This window comes from Ammospiza caudacuta, chromosome 9, assembly GCF_027887145.1.
Source record: "Ammospiza caudacuta isolate bAmmCau1 chromosome 9, bAmmCau1.pri, whole genome shotgun sequence".
Lineage (NCBI taxonomy): Eukaryota > Metazoa > Chordata > Aves > Passeriformes > Passerellidae > Ammospiza > Ammospiza caudacuta.
In genome coordinates this window covers 997,709-1,017,077 of record NC_080601.1, presented here as the reverse complement: position 1 = coordinate 1,017,077, position 19,369 = coordinate 997,709, and the positions used below count along the sequence as shown (strand labels likewise).

The 19,369-nt window shown below is 46.6% G+C and overlaps 1 protein-coding gene across 1 annotated transcript in view; it reads left to right on the top strand.

The window, feature by feature from the left end:
• Window positions 1-16,225: 16,225 nt before the first annotated feature.
• Window positions 16,226-19,369, top strand: part of LOC131561559 (hexokinase-1) — a 39,792-nt gene continuing 36,648 nt past the window's right edge. The window contains exon 1 of the mRNA XM_058810891.1: window positions 16,226-16,386. Within this exon, the coding sequence (XP_058666874.1) occupies window positions 16,324-16,386 (63 nt within the window). The 5' untranslated portion in view covers window positions 16,226-16,323. The remainder of the gene's footprint in view (window positions 16,387-19,369) is intronic.

Below are 19,369 nucleotides of genomic sequence, written 5' to 3'. Positions count from 1 at the left end.
TTTTTGGTAACTTGGTATTTCTGCTCCTCACTAGAATTATGTCTTGGCATGGCACAGCTCTGTACTTCCTGCAGTGCATCTCCAATGCTCGTGGGAGAGTGAAAACAAAACAAAATCAACCCAAATGTGTCTTTTTACAACATCTTAATTAAGCTGCTGCACCACAACTGAGTTTATCACCAGTTTCTTAGGATTCTGTGCTTAGTTTTGCCTTGCCCTGGCTCGAAGAATATTGAGATTCTGATGTTGCATCTCATCTAGTGGAATATTTGTTCAATGCTTCACAGGTTTCACAATAAATTTGGAGGTGAAATAAATGAATGGACTGTGGTCAGTGATGCTCTCCCTGCTTCTGCACTGGTTGCAAGTGTAATGCAACACTTCCCTGAGGACAGGAGGCATGTTTAATTGATGAATGTAAAGGAAAAAAATGTGATTCCACACAAGATCAGTGTGTGCCAAAATATGTCAGGGCATCTGAGTCACATAAAGCTAAACCAATGCTGCATGGATGCTGACTGTGATTCTTTGGATCCTGAAGGACACAGAGAATGTAGAAGGAGCTGCAGAGTTTGCAGTGTCTGTGTCAGGGCTACACAGAGGGTATCAAACAGGCCACCAAAATAGTGTGTAGAGGGGAAAAAAAAATCACCTAAATTTCTGAAAGTCTCCTCTTTGTTTTCCCTCTGTTATCTTCTTGCATGTTCCTGAGAGAATTGTTTCCATTTTGTGCAAAGGAAGTTTATCCTTGGTTTTCATTTTCTGTTGCCTGCCTGTTTGTAGTCTGTTTGTAAATAAATTTGTGTTGTTGTGAGCCTTTGCTCCTCTGTCCAGTGCATCTTCTGAGAAGAGCATGCAGGCAAGTGGGAGCTTTCTTAAACCTAAACCTTTAAACCCAAACCTTCCTTTAAATCTAAATGTGTTTGTGTACTCAGCAGCACTGCAGTGATTGTGAAGGGGGTTTGTGGATGGAGCTCATGGCCTTGTGTGACCAAATGTCCCTGACCTGATCCACCCAGGAAAAACCAAAACAATAATGTGGGACAGAGAAGCTGCAAATCTGTGTCCTGCCTGTTGTCTCTTCTCAAATATTCCTGTAGCACTTTTAATCCTCTCTTTGTGGGTATTTGCTTCCTCGTGGGCTGGCAGCAGAAAGTGGGGCCAAGAAATGTGCTTGGAGCCTAGTTAGGTCAAAAGTGACTGTGGTGCAGGGGGATGAGCAGTTGGGCTTATGTAATGATCTGTAACAAGGCTGCTGCTGGGTTTAAATTTAGCAATCCCAAATCCAAAATTGGAAGCTACACCAGACTTTTGCTGTTTTGTAGCTTTTAAAAAAAAAAACCCAAAATGTGTCAACAGCTCTGTGTCTGTGTTGGAGTTACTGGACGGGTAGAAGATACCTGCAAATAATTTCACTTCTGAAGGGATTCCACATAGTGCATAGCTCACTGTACCAAGTTGTTATCTCCTATTACATTTAATGTTTTTCTCCTTTTGTCAAGAAACTTAGTATTTTACTTTATATTTCAGAATCCACAGAGCTGCAGAAACCAAAGTTTCCTGTGTAATAAGGGCAGTGATCTGGAGCGGAAGTTTGTTGCTGGTAACAAACAAGTTAAATCTGGAGGGTCTGGGTGTAGAAGAAAAAAAATAATCAGATATTGAGTCTGTGTGAGGCCTAGAATAGCTATTGTAGGCCATTTTAGGCCCCAAAGGGAGAAACAGGTATTTTGGCACCTGAAATCCTGTACTATCTCTGTGGTTTTGGGCCTTTTTGGGGGAGTGGATTCTGCACAAGTGCATCTGTGAATGAGGTATGTGCCTGTATCTGAAATGAGGTGATACCCCAGGATGGCCATGTGAGCATGGTGCAGAACACACTTTGTACTTTTATTTTAAAGCCTGTTCCGCACAACTGGAATGCAGATCTGTAACAAAACAAGGTGAACCTCTCACAGATAGAAAGAAATCCTATTTGCTTTGATTTTTTTTAGTCTTTTTGGGAAGTTAAATATTCACACAATTTCACCTTACACCTCAGCTGCAGTTATTCCTTTTCCTGCAGTAGATTAGGCCCACATAATGATATTTTTTTTACATGTGCAGTTTGTTTTTTCCCCAGTGAGTCTGTGGGTGTCGTGGAATCCAACCACAAGGAGCTGAAACTGCTCCCCAAGTGCTCAGCAGCTCTTGCTGAGCTCCCTGAGGCCCCCTTGGTGCTCCTGCCTTTGCAGTTTGGGGCTGCACATCTGGGCAGGGAGGGTGGCAAAGAGCAAAGCTTGGCTGGGCAGCCCTGGGGAAGGGCAGGATTTGCCACTGTGGGATCTTGGCAGGAATACAGCCTTCATTTGTGTCTTGGTTTGAACAGACAGGTGGAGCCTCCCTTGAAATGGAAAATGCAAACCCCCTCCCTCTGAATTATTATAATGTTGAAATTAGGGGGGTCTTGGGCAAAGATACGGGAGTAGGAATAACAGTTCAATTAAAAATACAAACGCAATAGTACAGAACACCTCTGCCAGGGTCAGAACAGTCCCCTGTGTGTCAGGGTGGTGTCCCAGCCCCATCGCTTGGGGGCTCAGCCCTCCTGCAGTGCCAGCTGTGGTTCTGCAGCTGCAGATGGGCCTGGGCTCCCTCTGGCCATGCAGGGCAGCACAAAGCTGCTCCTCTGGCAATGCACGGGGCAAAGGCTGCCGGGGTGTCCCAAAGCTCAGACTGGATCCAGGTAGGAATGCTTGAAACCTCAGATTGTATCCAGGTAGGAGTGCTTGGCTCCTCCCCATGGATTCAGATTAAACCTCTGGCTCACAATAAAAGTATTAAATTATTAAATGTAACACAGCATATCCTGTGCTGAACAGGACGTGCTGCAGTTCAATACGTGACATGGTTAGCCAATATAAAATAAAATGGAATTGTTCCAGTTTCACATCTTAGATTTTTGGTTTTCTACTTTTATTTTTCTACTGCTTCCTGGATAGCTGTGTGATGCTTCATTTCCACCTGCCTTCCCTCCAGTTAATATATTTAGTGCTTGAATTTATCAATTTACTTGTGATGCTTCTTGAAGGCATGAACATCTTTTTTCACATCTAGGTGACACATGTAATCTGGAGAGTTGAAAGATCTTCAAATCACAGGTATGATGTGGTACAATGACAGAAGTATTACTGAGAGAAGGAAATAAGGTTTGTGCCTTTCAGAAATTCTCAGCAGGTTGTTGCAGTTACCTTTTCATCCATGGGGGAAAAATAATCCTAAATATTTTGTTTTGCCAGAGAGAGACATGTTTTTGGGGCTGCAGGTTTGGACTTGACTCATAGGCTTGGACCCTTGACTCATAACCCATAACAGAAAATGCAGTGGCAGCTCAGTGGTGACATACTCCCTTTGTCACTGACAAAGTTCAAAAGTAAATATAGGATCATGTGGAAATCCTTCAGAAATCCTGATTAGCATGATCTCATTCTTGAGAAGTCAATATTATATGGGATTAGCAGATTAGTGTAAAGGAATTTGAGGCTGACATGTAGGTAATACCAAAATGAAAGTATTGTTCCTTCCATCTTCTTTGATTTGTTTATTTGTGGTGGCGAAATCAACTGGCTTGGGTTTGAGGTCACCACAGGAATTAGGTGGTGAATGTTGTCCTGTTCTAGGTAAACTTGCAGGTTCTCTAGAAAGAACCACCACTGCCTTGACCTGTCACTGCAGGCTGATCTAGAGCATCTCTCAGACCTGTAAAGTCAGCAGCTTCTCAAGGGATAAATACATATATAGATATAAAATAATAATTATATATTTATTAATATAATAAAGTAAATAAGAATATATAGATATAAAATAATAATATAATTATATTTTATAATATTATAGAGATAATATAATATAATATAATATAATATAATATAATATAATATAATATAATATAATATAATATAATATAATATAATATAATATATTCCTGCACACAGGTGGCCTGTTGAGGTGAGAGGAGGAAGGGAAGATATCTTCTTTGTCCCAGCACTGAATCCACTCTGTAAAGCAGATGTGGAAAGCAAGATATAAAACCACCAAAATTTTAATTAATGTTTTCCTTTCTCTCGTTGATACTATCACCTTGCAGGTGCACACTGAAGGTACTGCAAACGCGATGGGTCATGTCTGTCTGAGAAGGGAATGCCAAAATAATTTTGATTTGGTTGTGTGCTTTTTTAACACCCTCCAGATGCCAGCCCCATCCCTGCTGAGCATTACACTCATCTGTGTAAATGATGACAAAAACCAAACCAAAAAAGACCCCAAAAAACCAACAAAACCCAAAAGAGATGGGGAGAGACTGAGTCCGGTTCACTGCCACTATATTTTATTTTATATTTTATTTTATTTTATTTTATTTTGCTCTTTTGCTGGAAAGGAGAAAGGCTGTTTGGAGAAGAGGGGAGAGATGTGTAAAGAGTATGGCACATCAACAGCTAAAGATTCCCCATAAATTTGTTACTGCATATCAGAAAAACTTAAAAAGTAAGCGTTAATAGTGGAGAAAGGGAATGACAGCAGGGCAAGGTGTGAAACTTTAAGAGCTGGTAATTAAAAGGACAATTCAAGGGCATTAATCGAGTAAAGTGTGAAAAATGCCAATCAGTTGTTTTTAAAATTTTAAAAGTTTAATGATGATAAAATGGTTATAAAAATAGCAATATAATTAGAGTGATAATAATTTGGACAATTTGGATTAGGACAATATGAGGCGATAAGAACAAAGAGTTAGGGACAGTGTGGGTACCTCTTTCTGGGCAGGACAAACCTGAAAAAGGCCCCACGTTAACAGAGAATTAACCCTTAAAAGCAACAGCCTGTTGCATATTCATTCACCTCATCCATGATGCATAAATTCCATTCAAGCACAGGATTCTGTCTGGGCAGTGTCAGCTTCTTCCTCCGAATCCTGACTGAGTCTTCAGGGCTGAGCAAGGCAGGAAGAAGTTCATTTCTTCTGATAATGGAGCAATAAATGCTGTTTCTCTGAGACATTTGGACGTTCTGTGGCTGCTATCTGGTGCAAGTACCTCATTCCTTTCTTAAAAAAAAATATCCCACATACAAAGTTCCTATTTTAACTACAAAAGTTCCCTCTGAACTGCAAAACTGCATTTACCATACTATTAAAATGTTAATCCAGCACTACTAATCAACACAACAAAATACATATAGTAGTTATCTGCATAGAGCCATGTAACACGCACTTTTCAGAGCAGGCATTCCCCCCGGGGCTCACCTGGGGCAGCAGCCACAAAAAAAGGATTGGGATGGAAGTGGTTAATGGAGCAGAAGCGCTGGGATGGACAAGCTGGGCCTGGAGGGAGCTCTGAGCAGCAGGAGGAGAAAAGGGGTGCTGGGAAGGCAGGGAGGCTGTGAGCAGGCAAACAAGGAAGGTGCTTTCCCTTTCCAGCAGGGAACACTCCAAAGTGGAAAGTTACGGACGCTGATTTGGGAGCAGCAGGTGATTCTGGAAACAAATGGGATAAATACTGGCATGAGAAAGAAAAAAAAAAAAAAAAACAAGGTTGAAATGCCTGAATTGCACATCTGCTGTGGCCAGCAGTTCTGCAGGAAATGCACTGAGACCAGAGAGAGTCGAGGAAACTGGGCATGAACAGGGCTCCCAGTGAAGCCCAATGGGAGCTGAGGGCCTGGGCAGTGCCTGTGGTAACTGCTGGGAATTTGGCTGAGAATTTGGCTGAGAATTTGGCTGAGAATTTAGCTGAGAATTTGGCTGGGAATTTGGCATCCTTCCCCTGGCTCTCCCATGATGTATCTGTGTTTAACACGGGCCCAAGGCTGGCTGTGCTGAAGGATTTGTAAAGGTGTTTTGTGCTCTGAGCTCAGAAATTCTGCTGCAGCCTTTTCTGTTGCTTTCAAGTGTGTGTTTTCAGGGCAAGGTCTAAAAAGGGTTTTCAGAGCTGTAGGTCTAAAGCTCAGTGTGTTGGTCTGAAATTTGAATAATTGCATGGTCATTAAATTTTGCACAAAAAGGAATTGACTCTAAAAGCAGCTGATATGTTATCATGATTAGAGCAATAGCAATGCCTTCTTTCATCACAATGAAGTTACATTGTTAGGGAGCATAATTGACATTTTTTATTGAAAGATTAAGAAGAACTTGTTTACGGCTTGCAAACAAAGAGGTTTTAATTCAACAAACTGCAGCAGGAATAAGCAGTAAGTGGCATTTTCATCTGCTGGCCGGCTAGAGCTTCAGCTGCAGAATGCTGTGGACAGAGAAGTGTGAAGGAATTTGCAGCTCAATATCTGCACCAGAAAGCTGACGGGGAGAAACCTTGAGTGCAAAGGAACAAAGGGCTGGAGTTAATATTGGCACCTTTGGGGAGGACACCATGGACTCTGGAGAGCAGCTTCATGCCACCTGTCGTGCAAGGTATGGCATTTCTGAGGATGCTTTTGCCATGGAACCCTCGGGGTGGCACCTGGCTGCTCAGCTGGCTGCTGAAGTAGGTATCTGGGTTGTTTTTGTTTCCCTGGGTTCATTGCTTCATGGTCCAACGGGCTCAGGAGCTGAGTGGTGCTGGCATTTCAAAGTGGCATGTTGTGATTGGAAGGGGCTGCTGTGGAAGGGTTTGGAAAGCAGAGCCAAATGAAGCACCACCGCCATTCGACTGCAGAGAGGCTCTTGTGCTTCCCAAATCTATTTAGGATCCTGTTTGGAACAACAACAAACAAATCCTAAACAAATATGTTTAGGACCCTGTGCTGGTGGTTGTGTCTTTGTACTTTCCAGACTGCTCTCCAGATAAAGCCAAGGGTATGTGAAATGTTTTGGTTTTTTTTAAAGCAAATTCCTCTTGTGCACTTGAAAGTCGTTTGGATTTTTTGTCCCAGCTCTGGTCAAAGTTTAAGAGCCCAAGCCAAAGCTGTTGTTCTGAATGTGGAACCAGTCCCCTGGGGGCACTTGGGGGGCTGACAAATCCCAGCAGCCAGGGCAGCATCATTGCATGATGGATGAGCCACATGAAATGACCCAGCTGGGAGGGGAGGGAAGGGGCTGGCCGTGCCCAGCATCTCACCTGTGCCACACCTGAAACCTGCCTGCCAACCTGAAAGGGCAGCACCTGATACAGAGGGCAGCTGGTGGAACAGCTGAGGGCGTTTTCTGGGTCTGAATGTTGACTGGTAGCCACAGGCTGTTGTTGCTGTCATCTGCCCAAAGCAAGGTTATAGATAAAACTTGTGATTAAAACATGTGTTTGTATCGATGCCAAATGTCAGAGTAGAAATATCCTGCAGGCAGACAGGGGTGCCCATGGGTCTGTCAGTGCTGGGTCAGTCCCAGACAGACTCTGCAGCTGTCAGAGGAGCCAGCAGGGATGAGCTGCAGTGGCCCAAGATACAGGGGCTCTTGTGAGGAAACGTCTGCTTTCCTGAAAATTGTGTGTTCTTCAAGAAAGGAAGGGAGAGACAAGCAGGGTGGGGTTATCTCTTGCTGCAGTGAGGGCTGGGACCACAGCTGAAATCTGGGGGCAGAGCTGTTCATCAGGAAGTCAGTACAGCTGAGTTCCCCGTTTAAAGCACTGAGATTACAAGAAAAGCTGATTTTTCATATTATTATTTACTATTATTATTTATAGTGTTATTTTTTATTATTTTTTTATATTAGGAAAATATCCATTACCCATCTTTTGCAGCTATGTGGTGAAGCCAGACTTTCAGGTTTCCTACCAGGAATGGGTCAGGGGGATGGAGAAACGTGTTCAATTAAAACAAGAACCTGCTTTCTGACACATACACAAGTCCTTTATTGAAATTTGTTTATTGCACCTGTGCGTGGCAGGAATCTCAGGGCACCCTGGGGCTGTGTGAGGGGCAGTGCCAGCTGCCATGTTCCCTGTTCCCACCATTCTTCTGGGTCACACCTGTGCTCCACAGCCCATATGTCCCCAATTTCCTCTCTTTCTTGGGGTGATTTTAGCCGATTTTAGCGCGTGCACCTGCTGTATCCCAGCTCTGGAGGGGTTTTTAAGAGAGCAGAGCAGCCTGCGGGGTGTGTGGCTTTCAGAGACATCCTGAGGCTGTGCAAACCTACAATTTTGCCTCTCTCTCTTTGCTGGCAGTGCCCTGTGACGGCCATGTGACAGAACAAGGGGTGCTCCTGCTATGGCCACAGGGGAAGAGCCCAGTGCTGTGGGTGTCCCTGGCTCCTGCTGCTCCCCACAGTGCCAGGTGAGTGCCTGCTTTATGCCCCTGCTGGGGAGAGAATATTGGCTGCCCCTGGAGGGTCTGACTGCTGAATATTGACTGCACCTCGCACTGGGGCTTGCTGGAAAAGGAGCACAAGCCTGAGGCCTTGGCACCTCTGTGCTTGTGACACAAACTGATTTTTTGCTACCATCAAATGCTGGATGAAGGAGAAATGTGCATTTTTATGGAAACTGGCCTCTTAGGCTGGGTTGAGAGGGGTCACCTTGCCTGGTGTTGGTGGAAAGCCACAGAAGAGGGGCAGGTTGTGCTCCCTGTGCTGAAAGGATGAGCTCTTGGTTATGGATTCACTGCTCACAGAGCAAAGGTGTGTGAAAAATGCCAATCAGTGTAAAAAAAATTTAAAAGTTTAATAGTAATAAAATGGCTATAAAAAGAGAAATTGTTAGAGCAATAATTAGAGTGATAATAATTTGGATAATTTGGATTAGGACAATATGAGACAATAAAAACAAAGAGTTAGGGACAGCTTGGGTACCTCTTTCTGGGCAGGACAAACCTGAAAAAGGAGCCACATTAACAGAGGATTAACCCTTAAAAGCAACAGCCTGTTGCATAGTCATACACCTCATCCATGATGCATAAATTCCATTCAAGCACAGGATTCTGTCTGGGCAGTGTCAGCTTCTTCCTCTGCATCCTGACTGAGTCTTCAGGGCTGAGTGAGGCAGGAAGAACTCGATAATGGAGCAATAAATTCTCTTTCTCTGAGAGATTTGGGTGTCCTGTGGCTGCTATCTGGTGCGAGTCCTTTCTTTAAAAAAAGTATCCTACATAGCATAGTTTCTATTTTAACATTGTGTTATAGCCTAAAGCTGTATTTAACACACTACTTAAGAAAATGAATACAGCATAACTTTCTAACACAACACGTATAATATTAATTTGAATATTTGTGAGAAGCTAATCATAAAATAGGCATTTTTCCCAGGTGCACTGCTGTTAAATGGCATTTTAACAACAGTTTGAGGTTTGGCCCCTGCCATTCAGACCTGCCTGGGACAGTGCACAGACGCCAGTGAATGTCCCTGCTGAGGGTCTCTGCTTCTCCCAGGGCTGAAGGACTGCTTTGGTTTTGAGCATTACACAGTGGGTGTGTTAGAGCTAAACTTTGGCAAATGAGCTCAATGACCTGTGAGGAGCTGAAAGCAGATTTAGGAAAACTGTCTCTATAGAGTACAGTAAATTAGATTATATTTTCCTTTGTTTAAATCATTGCCTTATCACTTAAGCGAGTTGCTGGTTATGCAGCCATCCCTTTACTGGTGTTGAACTGCTTCTTCTGAAAATAACATTTGAATCCAACAACTGAAAATACTTTAAACTTGCCTCTTTTGAAATTTTAAACCAGTATGCACTCTATATTTTGCCCCTTTTTCCAGCATAATTTCTTTTAGCATTGTTCACCAGCAGTGGACATTTAGTAGATACAAGAAATCTGCACTTGTGGTCATTTCAGTTTGCTGGCATCAAGAGATGTTTTATGAAATGAAACAAAGGTTTCACCTTCTGGTCAGGAAAGGCAGTTCATTGAGTTTGTTGATATATTTCTGTTTGCATATAAATATGTGTGTGTATGGTGTGATTCATAGGTATATGAGCTGCAATAATGACTTACTAGCAACGCACTATAAAAAATGCTTCCTTGACCCAGCAGTTCTCACTTCAATGGAAAAAAAATGTTCAACTGGTGCAGGGCCCAAGCTGAGTCAGAAAACTGGAATTGTTATTGCTTTCCTTTGCAGAGATGTAAAATCAATTTTATTTCTGACGCTGGAGAGAAGGAAGGTGCAGTGGTGAATATCTAGGACAGGAAGGGAAAAAAGCAAGAGATCAGTTTGGTTGGATTGCACTTGTGTTTCCCCTTGGTGTGTAAGGGAAAAGCAGAGTGAGTGACTTGCATGCCAAGTGCCAAGGGATGCCAGCAGCTGGACCTGAGCTGGAAAACCTCAGAGGGGCAGAAAGCAGCACAGAGTAGCTCTGCTGGGCAACACAGGAGCTGGAGTTTGGGTTTTGTGGTGGTGAGGCTCCAGGGAGCAGTTTCCTCTTTTCCCCACACGTGTGCAGATGTGGGAAGTCCTTTGCAGGATTGCTCAGGCAACCCATAGCTTTTGGAAGCAGCAGTTAACTAAATTTGGAGTAATTGGGTTTGTCCCCAGCTTAATGAACCTTGCAATCACTAAGAGGCTGAGAAAGAATCATCATCCAGACCTTCCAAATAATGGGGCTTAATGGTAAGCCATGAGGTTGGGGCTTGTGTTTATCTGGTTTCTTGGTTCCTTTTTGGGGGGGTCATGTTCTTTGCACCCCTCTGATGCTGAAGAACAGCAGCTGGTTCAAAGAAATAAAAGCCAACACAGCTGGCTGATGCTCAGGGATGGGGAATTGAGGCACAGAGCATCTCCATCTGCCCCAGGAGTGTTCCCATGTGAATCAGCAAACATTCCTTCTTTGATGGATGTTTCCTTCTCCACTGTCCTCTCTTCTATGGCCAGAGTTGAGAGTCCAGACCTGGCTGTTTGTGATCCTTAGCTGCTTAGTGCACACCTTACAGAAGTACTGCCTGGTCTTTGGAGAGATTTCAGCCTGGAAACCCTCAGGTGTGCAGTGTCTTCAGCCCCAAATGCTCAGTGTGATTTCAGCTTAGAAACCCTCAGGTGTGCAGTGTCTTCAGCCCTCAAATGCTCAGTGTGATTTCAGCCTGGAAACCCTCAGGTGTGCAGTGTCTTCAGCCCTAAATGCTCAGTGTGATTTCAGCTTAGAAACCCACAGGTGTGCAGTGTCTTCAGCCCTAAATGCTCAGTGTGATTTCAGCCTGGAAACCCTCAGGTGTGCAGTGTCTTCAGCCTCAGATTCTCAGTGTGATTTCAGCTTAGAAATCCTCAGGTGTGCAGTGTCTTCAGCCCCAAATGCTCAGTGTGATTTCAGCCTGGAAACCCTCAGGTGTGCAGTGTCTTCAGCCCCAAATGCTCAGTGTGATTTCAGCTTAGAAACCCACAGGTGTGCAGTGTCTTCAGCCCCAAATGCTCAGTGTGATTTCAGCCTGGAAACCCTCAGGTGTGCAGTGTCTTCAGCCCCAAATGCTCAGTGTGATTTCAGCCTGGAAACCCTCAGGTGTGCAGTGTCTTCAGCCCCAAATGCTCAGTGTGATTTCAGCTTAGAAACCCTCAGGTGTGCAGTGTCTTCAGCCCTCAAATGCCCAGTGTGGTGAGCAGTGCTAAAACCTTTCCAAAGGTGGGGAGTGTTATCCATGCCTTGATGAAGGGATGGGGCTATTGGGCTCAGAAGGATTTATTGCTCAGATAAACATCAGCCTCAGAGGTGTGGGATTTCAGAGCAGTAAGAAGTCAGCCACAGCTCAGAGTAGTCACAAGTTTCTTCATTGCAAGGCAATATGTAACATTCCAATCCGATGGAAAGTTGCTACAAAGTTTATTTTGTTTTTCTAACCTATCACCTTTACTTAATTCTGCTGCACTGTGTACATTTTTATCCACTGGGCTACTACTACATGTAAACACACATGTTTCTATTACAACTTCTAAACTCTTAGCTTACTCTATACAATTACATTACTACCCTATCAAACCCTTCAGTATCTTACTCAATATTTTCTCACTTATTTAAGGCATATTCTTATTTACAACTATAGAAACATAAGTTTATAGTATTTTGACTTAATGTTTGTGTACTTTTATTTGTGCATCAAGCCAAGCTTCTCCCAAGGCTGCAAATCAATCCCTTCAGTGTCTGTGGAAGTTTTTATCTTTCCATTTCCTACAGGGACTTCATTAAAAAGTAGCTCCCCCTTCCCCTGGAGCATTTCCAGAAGATTGGGCCAACCCACTTGTTAGTCTTCCTGCCTTCAACATCTTTTGGAAACACACTCCTGGAATGCTGTACCAGGAGCACAAAACTCACTTTTTTAAAGTGTGCAGTGCTCTGTCCGCACATGGAATGGCCTTTCCCATGCATGGAATGAGCTCCCCTCAAGGCATTCCTAGCTAATCTGAGTTTTCCATAGGGAAAGCATGAGAGAAAGCGTCCTGTGTGGTAGTGCCTGCTTGCTGTGCCCCTGGCAAGGTGAAACTGCATATCATGTGGTTAAACTTGTTCCACTGAATTGCTTATCAAACTGATTTATCTGCTGCTTTTAGATCTTCTTGGTAGCTTCTGCATTAAGTTCAGCACAAAGAAATGGTGATTTCATCTGTGCAAGTATTTGGTTTCTTACCCTGGAATGGGAGATTTCCCTCCTCAGTCAGAACTGCCGGCAGGAACTGGGAACTTAGTGTTTGTTAGAGATGCTGCTTTCTTTCACTTTGCTTTGAGGATTATGAAAGGAAAACACAATGTGCGAGAAAAGGGGATCGAGCATTTTTCAGACATCTAAAAAAAAACCCCAGCAAACACACCTACAACTTTATTTTTTTCTTACAAAGTAGGAAGCATCTATCAGCTGCGTACATCAAAACTACGTGATAAGATTTAAACAAAAAAATCCCCTCATTGTACAGTTCAATCAGAATGCAGACTTTTATAGAGCAGTGAACATTTAATGAAGAAATTGGCAAAGTGGGGGGAAAAAAATAATCTTACCCACATCCAGGAGAGCTGATTCACAGAATTACTTCAGTCAGCTGAGACACTTGGGCAGTGTTAAGTGGGGCCAACAAGATTAGAGCTCAATGAAAATAGCTGCAAGTCATCAGGTGTCACGTTCAGCCTCCAGTAATTTGTCTGAAAGGACAGTGCCTTTCAGAACAGCCTGCTGGGTGCCTGGCAGAGCGCGGAGATGCTGGTAATTAATTGGCTGCTGGATTGATCCCTTCCAGTGAAGCAGAGGGGAGAGCCCAGGGCTGGGTGCTGCGGCAGCAGAGACTCACAGCAGTGCAGAGCTGGCTGCCTCTCCCTGGAGCCTGTGCTTCTGTCAAGTCCATTCCTCCTGAGTGCCATCCTCAACAACTGAAGACAAACCCGATTATTTGCAATTCTTGTTTAACCATCTCTTGATTGCTTTTGACTTTGTCACATTAACCCCCTTCTGCACCAGTCTAGACTTAATTATTTAATTTATTTGGGGTACTGTGATGTGTGCAGGTTTTATTTTCATTGCACAGAACTGAGTGCGAATCATAGGATATCCTTGTCTGGTGATGTTTTGAACTTACTTTTTGCTTCTTGTAGCTTAAAGGAAATCCAAGACTGTTGTTTCTGAGTTTGGATATATGTTCCAATACAAATGACCAGGGAGCCAAAGGCCACTTTAGTGATCTATGACATTCTGAATTCACTCCCAAGTTTTGGCAGACAAAAAAACCAAACGTCCTTCTCTTGCGTATCCTTGCAACAGGGTGTCATATTAAAGAGAAGGCCACTGTGAGTATTTTAGCTGTCTGATTCAAATTCCTTGAGAGCCAGAGGGGATGCTTTGAATTCCTTTTATTTGGTCAAAGATTGGTTGAAAACCACTCAAGTTTGCGTCCAGGTGTTTTAAATGAGCAAGCATTCCTGCAGCCAGAAAACTGAGGGGGGTATTGTGCATGTGGGTGGTGTTTGGGGTCTCTGAGCAGCAGGAGATAGATAGTAGCACTTGTAAACCACACAGAGGCAGCTCCAGCGACACAAATCCTGCGGGAACTGAGAAGTATCAGGCAGCATTCAGACCAAAAAGAGCGAAATCTGTCTCACCTAGTGAAGCAAAAGCTGTGAATGTGTAGGGTTACCTCCAGAGTATTTATAGAAAGCCAGCACCCGCGAGTGAGGAGAGTGGTTTCAGATGAAAGACAGGGCTTAGCAGATGACAGATGGATTGAAAGCAGGAGCAAGCCTGGCTGGGAATTAAAGATAGCTTCTGACCAGGAGCGTGACTGAGCAGGGAATTACATCTGCAGGAGAGCTCGGCCAGTCTGTGCTGGGGATTGGTGCCACCGCTGGACACTGGGACGATTCACTGAGCCCCACGTCCCTGTGGCACCCCCGGGCTCCAGCTGTGAGCTCCAGCTGTGCCGTGGCAGGGCCCTGTGCCTGCAGCAGGCAGCCTGGCTGCCCTGGGGAGCACGGCAAGGAAATGAGCAGGAGGAACACGTGCAGAGCGGTGAAATGCCTGCTGGAAATCTCTCTGAGCCTGGAGCCAGAGAAGGAAACCCTGCCCACCCTGCCCGCAGTGACCAGGGCAGTCTGCAGGAGCATGTGCCTGCCAAAGCAGCTCTTGATTTTGGCCAGTGGAGCCATTTAATTAAAGCAGCACTGAAAAGGAAGCCGGAAATGCAAGAGGCAGATTTTTAATCACTTATAGTGTGGCAGGCAATCTGCATGCAAATCACACCTACTCCTTTGCACGGGTGTGTGTTTCCTGTCCCTGTGGAAGGACAAGGTGCTGACATGAGTCACTTGACAAAGGCATTTAGCTGTTTTCGGACGGCCTCTGTGTCACTTTGTGAAAAATGCATGTATTTTATGATTGGCTTTTCACAAATATTCAAATGAATATTACATGTGTTGTGTTAGAAAGTAATGCTGTATTAGTTCTCTTAAGTAGTGTGTTCGATACAGTTTTAGGTTATAAAAAATGTTAAAATAGAAACTATGCTATGTAGGATACTTTTTTTAAAGAAAGGACTCGCAGTGAGATAGCAGCCACAGGACACCTGAATCTTTCAGAGAAAAAGAATTTATTGCCCTCTTATCAGAAGAAATGAACTTCTTCCCACTGTTAGGATTCAGAGGAAGAAGTTGACGATGACCAGACAGAATCCTGTGTTTGAATGGAATTTATGCACCATGTATGAGGTGTATGAATATGCAACAGGCTGTTGTTTTTAAGGGTCAATCCTTTGTTAACGGGGGTCCTTTTTCAGGCTTATGCTGCCCAGAAAAAGGTACCCAGACTGTCTGTAACTCTTTGTTTCTATTGGCTCGTATTGTCCTAATTCAAGTTGTCCAAATTATTATTATTCTAATTATATTACTATTTTTATAACCATTTTATTGCTATTGTATTTTAAAATTTTAAAGACAAGTGATTGGCGTTTTTCACAACTTTGTGTGTGGGCCCCTCAGAGCCCTCATGGTGGTGGATATCTCCTTGGGGTGCAGGGGAATGCGTAAACATGGCAAAGTTGTGGGGAGGAGGAGCCGTCTCCATGGGTGTATTATCGTGGGATCACAGGATGTCCTCAGCTGGAAGGGATGTGCAGGACCAGAGGGGGATCCCTGTAACAATCACCACAGCACACCCTGTGCCCCTTAGGCCTGACCCCACCGTGCCAGGGCATCCAATCTTTCCTCACACCTCCCCAGGGAAGGAGACTCCACCGCTCCCTGGGCAGCCCATTCCAATGCCGAATCACCCTTTTCCTAAAGAAACTCCTCCTCGTGCCCAACCCAAACCCTCCTGGCACAGCTCAAAGCTGTGTCCTCCTGTCCTGCCTCATGCCCTCGTGGCCACAGTCTCCTGCCAGAGAGTGACCAGAGGGTACCCTGAGCCTCCTCCGGGCTCAACACCCGGCTTCCCCAGCCACTCCTGGTCAGATCTGTGCTCCAGACCCTTCCCCGGCTCCGCTGCCTTTCTCTGGACACATTCCAGCGCCTTCCCGAATCCAGGGGCCCAGAACTGGGCACAGCACTCGAGGTGCGCTGAGCACGGCGGAGAATCACCGCCCTGCTCCTGGCTCTGATTCCTCCATCCTCTGCTTCCTCACGCTGTCCCTGGCACAGGCCACCATGTCACCGGCCTTGGCCACCAAGAGGGGCTTTTTGTCTCCTTTTTCCTTTTTTCCCTCAGGGAAGCCCTCGGCCGCCCGCCTCCATGGCGGCTGTGGCGCCCCTCAGGGTGAAGCGGGGCGCTGCCCTCCTCCTCCTCCTCCTGCAGCAGGCCGGGCACAGCTCGCAGCCGCCGGGCGGGGCCGGGCCGGGCCCAGGAGGAGGAGGAGGAGGAGGAGGAGGAGGAGGAAGGGGCGGCGCTCGGCTGGGCTGGGCCGGGCTCGGCGCGGCCATCCCCGGGCCCCGCATCGCTGCGTGCGCGGAGCCGCCGCTGCAGCCGGCAGGATGATCGCCGCCCAGCTCCTGGCCTACTACTTCACGGAGCTGAAGGAGGACCAGGTCAAAAAGGTCAGATGGGCATCCCCCCGCCGAGGGCCGCCCCCCGCCCACGCCTCTTGGTTTTTTAAATTTTTTTAATTTTAAATGTTTTAAAAAAATGTTTTGATTTTTTTTTTCCGCCCGCGCGATGGTTTCGTTGCCTTGTCCCCAGAGCCACCCGGCTGCGGGAGGAAGGAGGGATAACCCCGGGTTTAAACTCTCCAGAGCATCGCCGGTGGAGATGGCAGCGGGGTGCCGGTGATGGATGCACAGCGGCCGGTCCAGCAGGACCTGGGGGCTTTGGCAGTGAGGGATGGGGATGTGATGGCTTTTCATGGTGTTCCTCGGCACCAGCATCCCCGGAAAGGGAATTTCCCCTTCTTTCCGAGGATGCCTGGGAGCATCCCCACTCGAGCAGGCGAGGAGCAGGCAGTTTTTGAATTAAGTGCCGCAGGAGGATCGGAATTCACAGGAAATGGTTGTCGGCTGTGCTCAAAAAGAAGCATTTCTATAGGCTTCTTTTCCTCCAGCATTAGGGGGTTGCTGCCGTGTGGTTGGCACAGCGCTGGGGTCGAGCACTGCCACAAGGAAAAGGGAGCGGGGCTCAGGATAAATAAAAACATGGCAGTTAGGTCCAATATCCGAGCATATTGCAGAGCTGTAGGGAGCGGGAAGCCTGGGGCTCGGATGTGGGGACACGAATGGGGGTAATAATTGCAAATGTCGGTGTGTTGGGCTGACGTCAGGAAAGCGAGGCTTCCCCTCTGCCACCTCCTCAGGCGTGCGTGTGACCCACCTGGGCGTGTGGGCGTCCCTAAAATATTCCGGGAAAGCCTCAACGGCGGCATTAGTAGTACTGATCTGTAGTGTTCCTGGGGCTTGAGCATCTCCCCAGCAGGAGGAGAGCGCCTCAGCCATCCCTGTGGGCTGCTGGCTGTGCCTGGGCTGGCCTCAGCTCCAGTGTGTGGGTGACCCACCCTGCCCCACTCGAGACGGGCTCAGTCTCCCTCGGAGAAAACCCAGCAGAGCTCCCCGTGGTTTCCACGTCTCCTTCCCTGCTTTGGGGCTTTTGGGGGCTCTCATGAGGAGCCAGAGGCTCAGCCTGCAGCCCTGCACCTCTTCTCCTATTGCCTCTCCTGTTGCCAGGCCCGCTGTGCTCCTTTTCCTGCAGGATTTGTGAGTGCTGCTGCTGGTGCCAGGCGTGCCTGCCCGGCCAGGGCCTTCCTTCTCCGTCTCGCTGTGCGTGTTATATTTAGAAGGCCAAGATAAGCAGGAGTGTGTGTGGTGGTGAGGGCGGCAGAAAGGCTGTGGGGAAGGCACAGAGAAACTGCGGTGTTCTGGGGGTTATTTATTGCAGGCTGGTTTGGCACCGTGGGGCTGCTATTGTCTGGCAGTATGGGAAACCATTCGGCCAGGGAGCTGTAAAGCATTCTTATGGATCAAGCTGGTTTTGTCTGGATGAGCGAAGAAAGAAGGAAAACCCAGTCAAAAAAAAGCAGGCTGCTGCTTTTAGAGGCCGCAAGACATCTTTTCCTGTTTGTGTCCTTTTGGAGCGGATATTGAGCCTCCTCGGTCGTGGCTGTCCTGTGGGGAGGATGCCTGTGGCAGCTGGTGGGCTCCATTCTCTGCTTCCCCGTGGGGCAAAAGTGCTCCTGCTCCACCTCAGCGTGCTGCTGTGGGGTCTGTGCTCCATCAGTGTGCTGCTCCCAGGGATACGTGCAGGCACGGCTTCATTTCAGGTCCCTCCCTCTGCTCCGGCTTCCGGGAGAGCAGCACTTTCTGCTGCTGGTACGTGCCAGTGGCTCCGGGCTGCCGAGCAAGGCGTGGTCCCTGCTCTCCCCGTGGGGCTCCTGGGAGCCAGGCTGCCCCTCTGCTCTGCCACGGCCTGGTGGCACGGCGGGCAGGTCACCTTCAGGATGCTGCTGTGGGTCGCAGGAGGGCTGGGAGGGGGTTAAAAGTACTGACAAGCCAAAGCTGAGCTTTCTTCTTCACTTGTGACCTTCTTTTCCTTTTTTTTTTTTTTTAAATTCCCATCTCTGAAATGCTCTGCAGCTGCCTTTCCACGGTGGAAACCCTGTGGAGGGGCATGGATGGGGCCGGTGGTTTCAGACCCTGCATCTAAGAGCTAGTGCTTCTCTACTGGCTCTGCTGTGTTTGTGTGTACCCCCTTGATTTTTTTTTTTTTTTTTTAAATCGTCATTATTGGAATGTTTTTCAAGATGAGTCCTGGCAGGGTGGAGGTGTAGAGTTGGAGGAAGGGGTTGCTCATAGTGGCCCCTGCAAGGAGGGAGTGTTTTCCAGTGAAACCACTCAGAATTGGCACTTCCATGCTGCTGGGCACTGTGCCATGCCCTGTGCTGTATGAGTACGCATGTGGTCCAAGCAGCTTAAGTCATCCAGATGTTTTTGCAGACACCTGTCACCTGAACGTTTGTGGCATTGTGGCGACAGAGCAGGAGCTCAGCACCCTGGCTCAGACAGGGCGCTTGGCCCAAACTCAGCTGTGGCCCCCGTTTCTCTGCAGGGCCGGTTCCCTTCCTGAGGGGCGAGGGAAACACAGAGCGTACCTGTGCCGCTGCCCCGTGTGGGGAGAGCTTTGTACAGCTTTGCAAAGCTGCCTTTTGTTCCCAGCAGGCTCGTACCTGCCCCGGCACAGGGAGCCTGCAGGTGTTGCCTGGTTTCTGTCTGTCAGGGGAACAATATGTTTTTGTTGCCTTACCTGAGCGAAGGAAAAGATCTTGCCATTCAGGAAGGAGGACGTGTGGATGTTTAACCTTGAAAAAAACGTGTTGGAATGTAGTATAAAATGTAACAACTAGTATCCAGAAGAGCCCTGTGTTGGTGACCCGCCCCTACAAAGGCTTTTTAGGAACCGATCTGATAAATCATCAGTAAGCGCAAACAATTTCCAAATGTCTAAACTACTTGTTTTAACCTGCTTTGGCTCCTGATGAATCTTCCTCATGCTGAAAGGAGTATGATTAGCTCTGCAGAAAAATGTTTTCGTGGTGAA